Below are 8,487 nucleotides of genomic sequence, written 5' to 3' on the forward strand. Positions count from 1 at the left end.
GCGGATCACCTGAGGTCAGGAGTTCAAGACCAGCCTGGCTAACATGGTGAAACCCGGTCTTTGAAAAAAAAAAAAGAAAGAAAAAGAAAAGAAATTATGGGCCAGATATAGGTGATGGGGAGGAAGACAGCACATCACACTGCCATGTGTGTACCTAGGCAACAATCTTGCATGTTCTTTACATGTACCCCAAAGCTTAAAATGCAATAAAAATAATTGAAGAAAAATATAAATATTATACTATGTATATTTTACCACAATAATAAAAAAAAACTGGTTAAAAAAAAAAAAAAAAAAGAAATTATGGACCAGTGCAACTGAGATAGGGTGTCAGAGAAGGTTGGCAGAATCCTCCCTTCCACCATCTTTCCAGGTCACTGTGTTCTCGGGGGGCCGCTTCTGTCCCCTGCCAGGCAGCCCCGGTAGAGGAGTCTGTCCTGACCCCTGGCTCCAACAGAAGTCCCAGGAGTCTGAGGCCGGGTGTGGTGGCTCACGCCTGTAATCCCAGTATACTGGGAAGCCAAGCCAGGTGGATCACTTGAGGTCAGGAGTTCAAGACCAGCCTGGCCAATATGGTGAAATCCCATCTCTACTAAAAAAACAAAAATCATCAGGCCGTGGTGGCACATGCCTGTAGTCCCAACTACTCAGGAGGCTGAGGAAGGAGAACAGCTTGAGCCCGGGAGGCAGAGGTTGCAGTGAGCCCAGATCGCACCACTGCACTCCAGCCTGGGCAAAAGCATGAGATTCCATCTCAAAAAAAAGAAGTCCCAGGATTCTGGCTCACTGGACCAAAAGGTGACCTCAGGTATGTGCGTAGGTGCCATCCTACCCACCCATGTGGACACGCAGGCCACACACAGGTTTACACAAAACGCAACAACTGGCAAGGCACGGGCACATTGTAGGAACTTCTGACTCCCTCCATCCCACGTGACCAGGACTAAGGGGTTTCCCAGGACATGGGACTTTCCATTTTAAAACCAAGACAGCCCTGGGGTGCCCAGAACAGCTGGCCATCCCAGCTCCATCGGTACATGTTCATGACAATGAAGGTGATTTTTCTTCCTTGAAGAGATCCATAAAATGTACAAGAGAGCGCTTCTCCAGCTCAAACGGTATTTTCCTTAGAGATCAATGAGATCATCCCTCCCCGCAGTCCTGTGATCAGGCGAGAATATCCAGGCAGAGCCCTAGGCCGCGGTGGTGGCGGCGAATTGTCCGTGACGCAGGGGAGTGGCCGTAGAGTTCGGCTGGCCTCTGGCTGACACGACAGAGGCCAAATGGAAATGGAGCACCGTAGCCCCTGCCCTGTGCAGACTTCAGGGTATGAATGAGAAGGGAGCCTCTGCGATAGGTCATCCTCACATGGCCCCCTGGACACCACCCCACCCTCAAACTCTTGGTCGGTCCCACCCCAGCCAGTCTCAGCTCCTGCTCGCCAGCACCCCCATCTCTGCAGCTCTCTTGAACAGAGGATCTGCACACAGAGGGTCCTGCGGAAGCCAAAAAAAAAATTTTCTTGGCGTAGGTGAGTGTATCAGGTGCCACAGAAACAGCGATAAGGGCGTTTCTGGCCCTCCCCTGGGGTCATTCAGCCAGGATACAGCAAGGCAGGGGCTCCCAGCCAGCGGCCCGCTCCATGCCCACCCCGGGGGGGGCCATTCACCCCAGTCAGCAACACCAGCCCTGGAATGACAACCTAAGCTCCTGCTCTTGCTGGACGCTCCCAAGTCCTTTCAGAATTCTCAGGAATCACCTCCTCTGTGAACTTCGTGCTCAGAAGACTTGGCCCACGTTCCCAGAGGGAGCGTTCCCACCATGCCCATCACTAAGCAAGGAGCAAGACGCAGCCGCATCACCAGGTCCCACCTCGCAGGAACGGTATCTGGTTCAATGCTCCTCCCTGGGGCTGCCGACCGTGGTCCTTTCCATCTCACTGTTCCATGCAAAGTCAGCAGCCCTTGCCGCAATCCAGAATCTGCTGGAACAATCCCAGGAAGTACATCATGGAGCTTGGACATGGGTGTTTGCCAAACTCCCCGCCAGAGGCTGTAATGTGGAGCCGGCATGAGAACCACGGAGCTTCCACAAGCTGTGGGTTAAGTGGCTCGCATCACAGCTAATGTGCTGGGGAGTGGGGGCAGGGGCACGGGTGCTTGGCCTCAAATCAACTTCCACGCCCCATCGGCCTTCCTGGTACCTCCCATCCACACATGTGCAAGGACAGATGAACAGAGGGCATTGGCCGGTCCCTAGGCTTGTCCCCTAAAGCGTCCCACACGTGATGTCCTGCTGAGGGAGGGAGGCAGGGATCATTGTGCCCTCACTGAGCTTTGGACTGTTGGAGAGTGTGCAGAGGGTCAACCAGAGCCAGACTTGAACTCAGCCTCACGCGTGTGTCTCGAGACCCTCCCAGGGGTCCGCTCTGGGGAAACCATCACAGCCACCCGCACTTGTCTTGTCCCTCAGGAGGCAGGAGGAGAGTGGTCATGATGGTGGTGAGCTGAGGCAGGATGTGGCCTTGGGCCGCAGGGCTGGCTTTGGCCCTCCACTCTCACCTTTGTCTGTGGCCCCTCCATCTGAGTCCCCTGGCTCACCCAGCAACTCCTGCAGGCATACTTATAAGAAATTGGAGGCAGAGAAGATCTTAAAGCAAGACCCACCCCCAGGACCACCCCCTGCAACCGGGGACCCCAGAACCTGCTAAGGGACCCACAAGGCCAGCTCTTCCATCTCATCACGTGGCTGGTCGCCTCTGTGGGACAGCCCTGGTCGGTCTGGGCAGGCACGGTCCATCTCAGGCCTCACTGAGCTCCCACCCCGGGGGTGGGACGTGGGGATCATGAGCCTGCCCTGCTCCCCTCCCTCCCACCACCACCAGAAGGGTCTGCTGAGTGCAGGGCACGTGGAGGCCACAGCCTGTCAAGGCCTAGTCCTGCTTGGGTCTCCGGGGCTGCCGCTGGGCCAGTCTGTGGTCGATGTAGGTCCCAAGGCAGGACCACAGGATGAGGCGTGCTAGCAGGATCACCACCAGCAGGGCCAGGAGCGGGTCGGGGCCCGAGCTGCCACCTGGCCAGGAGGTCATGCCCGAGGTTGGCCCCACGGAGCAGCAGAGGCCTCTGTCCTCGAACCAAGATGAGGTGGGGCCCCGGCGCTGCCAAGTGGCCGCCGTGCAGCCCCAGGTCAGGAAGCTCCGTCCAGCCGGGGGCCTCTGCAGCCGGCACCCCCAAGGGACCACCCGCTTCTCTCCGGTGCCACCAAGCAGGCCAGCCCTGCCCGCCAGACTCCAGCCCGGGGCCTCCCTGGCATGTGAGGGGACAGACGGGGGCGGCGAGCGGCCTCCTTGGTCAAGAGGCCCGTGTACCATTCATCCAGAATTAACCACTCTCTGTGCCGACAATGACAGCATTGTCCAGGGGCCTGGGGGGCGGGAGGCCGCCGGGAGCCCGCCCCCCTCGCTGTCCCCGCGCCCCCTGCTCGCCAGCACTGACGTAATCTGCAAACATCCCCGGCGGCAGCTGCTGGGCGAAGCGGCCACCTCCTCCCGGCGCTTTCAGCAGCCCACGCGGCTCTTCCGGCCCCACCAGACAATTGGGCCCTTTCTCTCCCCAATTAGCTATCACTTCTGGAGGCCGCACCGTCCAGCGCCGGCCCACGGTCTCCGCGGCAGCCGGCCCAGGATGGGGCGGGGGCCAGGAAGCTTGGCGGGGAGGCTGGGGCCACTGCAGGGAAGGAGGACGGAGCCTGTGCATGAAAAGCCAAGGAGAGAGGGGGAGAAGATGAGGACAGGCGGCCACAGTCCCAAACACAGCTCAGCAGCGCAGGGTCAGCGCCCCGCCTCTGATGGCAGCGGGTCAGCGCGGGAAACCTGCTTCGCCCCAGCAAGGGGACCAGTGGGCTCCAGACAGCACCTCCCTCCAGCTCACCCCCACCAGCCCCCACTAAGAAGTCTGAGATGGGACCCATAGCCCTAAGCTGCAGCACACAGGCCTGGGGTCCCCTGACATCCCCCCAGTGACCCTGGGCCTGACACCAGTCCCGCGTTCCACTAGCTGAATGGCCTCTGGCAAGCTGCACAACCTCTCAGAGCTGCAGATTCTGCGTTGGAAAGTGAGGCAAATACCTCCTGCTTTGAAGGACTGCGGGGGAGACAGCGTTTCTCAGGGGCCAAGCCCAGCGCTTGCACACGGAGACCCTGGCCCCGGGCTCTCCTCAGCGGGTGCCTGCAGAAAGGCCTCTGCATCATTTCCGAAATAACAGTGTCTGCCCAGCCTTCTCCTCCTGCCACACACGCACACACACACACATATGCACATGCGTGTACAAACTCACATGTGTGCACACACAATAAGGACACCTTGACCTCTACAGGCTCTGCCCCTGAAGTCCCCCTCTGGCCTCTCACAGCCAAGTTTCTGTGGGTGAGAGAGAAACTGCAGGCATTGCCCCCTCTAAGTCCAAGCCCACATCCCACAGAGCAAAGGGGCCCCCGTTGGAGCTGGGGGGGTAAGCATGAGGAATAGAGGTCTCTGGTGGCTGGGTCCTGGGAGTCCAGCCAGTTCTCACCAGGAAATGTCCAGCCTGAGCCGGAGAGCAGCAACGCTGGCCTCCTGGCTGCAGGGCTCTGGGACCCATCACCAGTTGCCGGAAGCCAGTCTTCAGTTTCTTCCCTGTCTACAAAATGAGTGTCCTCCCTGCCAAGCCTGTCCAGAAGGTTCAAACAGGAAGTAGAACGCAATCTCACTCACATGGGCTGGGCACGGCCTAAGCTGCCTTCCTCCAGCCGTCCTGGAGCCCAGCAAGGACTGGCAGAGGCCGTCTGGGAAGCATGCCTGGCTGGCCCCTCCTCACTATGTGGTGTCCCCTGCACCTGCTGGCCTGCCCAGGGCCTCTGTCAAAGGCCACTCTCTCAGGGAACATTTAGCTCTGGGCTTATTTTCCACGCACACAGGTCTGAAGATCACTTCAAAGATGGGTGGGGAGTTAGTTCTCCGGACCCCATTATGAAGTGAGTCACCCAATAGAGCATTTGCTGGATCAGGCCTTCCAGAAGGCCAGGGAAAGTCCTGCCAACTTCCTCTGGAAGCCCATCTGCCCATGGGGTGAGGGTCCCCAGATGGGAGCAGCTGTGCACGCAGGGAGAGGGCAGAGGCTGCTGTCAGCGGGCATGTCCCTTACCTGAGAGGGCCACCTCTCCAGATGACGTGTCCTGGGGGAGCCAGGGCCGTCTGCTCAGGCCGGAGGTGCTCACTCAGCTCAGGCCACATGAGGCAGGGCCCCTCTCGACCTGGACAAGTGGGGACGAGGTGGCCTTGGACAAAACTCTCTGTGTTTGCCAAGCACCCAATTGGACACGCACAGAGTTAACCACGCCCCAGTCACCTGTTGCCCACACGCAGGGGTCAAGGAGGCCCCCACCCCCAGACGTCCCTGGACCTCTGGGAGTCAGTGAGGACAAGGACAGTGTGCCCTTTGTGGGAGGAAGGGAGCTGCCTCCGCCTGGGGCATCCAGGCCCAGCTTCTCCCGAGAGCGGGCTGCTTGCTGGATAAAGTAGCCGGGAGCCACAGGGAAAATGTGAGTGACCATGAGCACCCACAGACACAGCGGGCACTGCAGCATGGCTACTGGGAAACCTCTCGTTCCCAGGGGAAACTCCCCAAGTCCTCCCACCATCAGCAGCGTGTGGTTGTGGCCGAGACCTGTGGTCAGAGCCTCCGCCCGCTCCTGTGCCTCACCAGATGCCACCCTGCATTTTGGCTTCCACCAGGACTCTTCTCCAGGGCGTCCTGGGCCACCGGAGCCACCCCGACGCACAGAGACCCAAAGGCCCGAGAAGTTCCCTCCCACAGGCAGCCCTGAACCTAAGACTTACCAGGTCAGGACAAAGCCCAGGTCCCTGCTTTGGGCCAGGACAAACTAGAGGCCACTGTGAGCCCGAGCTCCCCCTGAAAATCCCAGGGACTTGCGGCTGTGCCTGGAGTCACCCCCTTCCCAGCCTGCTCCCCTTTATCTTGCCCTCCCTGCTCCTCCCTTTCGTGATTCCCGGTCACACTCCCCATGAATCATCCACCTATGAATATAATCCAGGATGAGCATGACGAGGGACCCACGGGCGCAGACCAGACCCCGCCAATGGGAACGCCTGGAGTGCGTGGAGCTGAGCGGTGGGGGCTCCCAGCCCTGGGCCTCTGAGGATGGATCAGGGGATGGAAGTTACCATCAGGACCTCAAACAGCCAAGGCATCTTCCTGCACCCAACTGTTCAACGTCGATACAGCAGTGAGTGACGCGCCCTACCTCACGGTTTCCTGACAAAATGCCTGGCAGAGGAAACCCTCTCCAACAGGTGAGCTCCGTGGGAAGGGCCTGGGGTGGAAGCAACAAGGAGGTGCAAGTTCTCACCCCCAAAGCCTGGTCCCCACCCCAGACCAGCCCTCAGCACAGGTGACAGCCAGGGACAGAGCCCCAAGAACCCCATGAGCAGCTTCCCATGAGCCCCAGGCACTCTGGTCTCCACTGAATCATCACTGGGCCTCAGTTTCCTCATTTGTAAAAGGGGAAAATAATCCCAGCACTTTGGGAGGCTGAGGTGAGAAGGTTCAGGAGTTCGAGGCCAACCTGGGCAACAAGACAAAACCCCATCTCTTAAAAAAAAAAAAAAAAAATACAAAAATTAGCTGGGTGTGGTGGCCTACACCCGTAGTCCCAGCTAGCTAGGAGGCTGAGGCGGGAGGCTCGCCTGAACCTGAGAGGCAGAGGTTGAGTGAGCCATGGTCGAGCCACTGCACCCCAGCCTGGGCAACAGGGAAAGACCCTGTCTCAAATAAAAAAAAAAGTGAGGGGATAATAATCGCTCCCCAGCTTCTGCAAGCACGGCTGGGGATGAGAGTGTTTTGAGGGGAAATCCCTGCCCAAATGTCACAGAGATGAGCTGAACTTGACTCCAGTGCAGGACCACCACTGAACGCGCTCCCCCAGGGACCACTGGGCATGCCCCGGGGCTTCCGTGGGTTGCTTGGGTTTTTTTGGTTATTTTCATAGCAGCAACATCCTCTGCACTCTTCCACGTGTTTCCAGAACTCAAACTCTCACCGAAGCCCCCAGGATTTGCACAATTCCAGGCACCTAGAAGACTCTCAGCAAGGACGGCCACATGCATCAGGGCGGGGAGGCCAAATTCAAGGAAGTGCATGTTTTCCTTAGAGCAGATCCCGCCAAAATTATATGACCATCAGCTACAACCTTGTGGATAGTGAGGCATTCCCAGACATGTCAGGGTCCTGTTGAAAATCATTATTTTTTTTTCTTTGTTTCTTTTTTGCAAAAGTAAATATGTTTGCTTTAACCAAAAAAAAAAAAAAACAAGGTAACCATCACGGAGATGGGTGAGTTGGGAAAGCATCAACATCCTCAACTCTTACTTCTGCCAAGATGGAGCACAGGACACGAGGACCCTGTCCAGGGCCCATGGGGAGTCTGAGGTCGTACCCCGTGAAGGCCTGCAGCCAGACACCTCTCCCCCTGAGAACGCAGCATCTCAAAACCCAGCCGGCGCAGGCCGCCGAAATCAACAGAACATGCATTTCAAACCGGGTTTCCACTGAAATGCTCCCTACACACAGACGGGTGAAAATTAATTTTCTTTCTTCCTGCGCCACAAAAGCAGATTAAAATCACGAACAGTGGGACGAGTGGGGGGAAGTGGAGGGCTTCCTCATTGAGGGAGACCCCTGCCCAGGCGGTTTCTCTCCCTAACAAGGGATGGCCCCAGCCGGTTGAGACGTCCTGCTGCAGCCATAAAGCCCGACCCAGGAGAAGGTACTTGAGAAAGAGGAGGCCGCTGCCCTCCCGACGGCTGAAAGCTGGTATGTAGCTTTGCTCGGGGTGATCAAACAGCTAGTCAAGGACGCTGTCAGGAACAGAATGAAATTCCAAATAAATTAGCCATGTCCAAGAAGCCAATACAACACCGGATTAAGGCTCACAAAGAAAACACAATTTATTCAGCCTACCTTGTCAGAATTCTTAATAACCCCCCTTCCTTTTCCTCACCTCGGGCTGAGAGTCCCTGGGTGTGAAGAGACAAAGTGAACCCCACTCGGGACACTGGGTGACAAGGACTTAGACGCACGGGATGTCTAGTGGAGCATAAGCGTTTACAAAATCGTGTTTTTAGGCACATTTCAGCGGGGGCCATACACAATTGCCCAGGGAAGGCAAGCTGTCCCCCAGCCCCACTCACATGTGAATGAGCGGGTTCATACATTAGAATACGGGAGGAGGGGGCAGACACAGCCATATTCACCACTTCGGCTTAACTCTTTGGGGTTTTAGGAAGAGGAGAATCCTGCCGGCGCCTCCGATGAAGCGTGTTCTGGCGGAGGTGCCTGAAAGCTCTGTCTTCATGTGAACATTATTTTATCTTTTAAGGCAACAAGTAGGTGAACGGTAAGTGTAGCCCTTTGCAAATCCCAACTGCCCTC

At 57.3% G+C, this 8,487-nt stretch overlaps 1 protein-coding gene across 1 annotated transcript; it reads right to left on the reverse strand.

The window, feature by feature from the left end:
- Positions 1-1,099: 1,099 nt before the first annotated feature.
- Positions 1,100-3,741, reverse strand: SMIM38 (small integral membrane protein 38). The gene has a single exon (XM_037734011.1). It carries the CDS (start codon positions 3,368-3,370, stop codon positions 2,933-2,935), a length of 438 nt encoding a protein of 145 aa, XP_037589939.1. The 5' UTR covers positions 3,371-3,741; the 3' UTR covers positions 1,100-2,932.
- Between the last annotated feature and the right edge of the window lie 4,746 nt (positions 3,742-8,487).

This window comes from Cebus imitator, unplaced genomic scaffold (genome assembly GCF_001604975.1).
Source record: "Cebus imitator isolate Cc_AM_T3 unplaced genomic scaffold, Cebus_imitator-1.0 Scaffold564, whole genome shotgun sequence".
Taxonomy (NCBI): Eukaryota; Metazoa; Chordata; class Mammalia; order Primates; family Cebidae; genus Cebus; species Cebus imitator.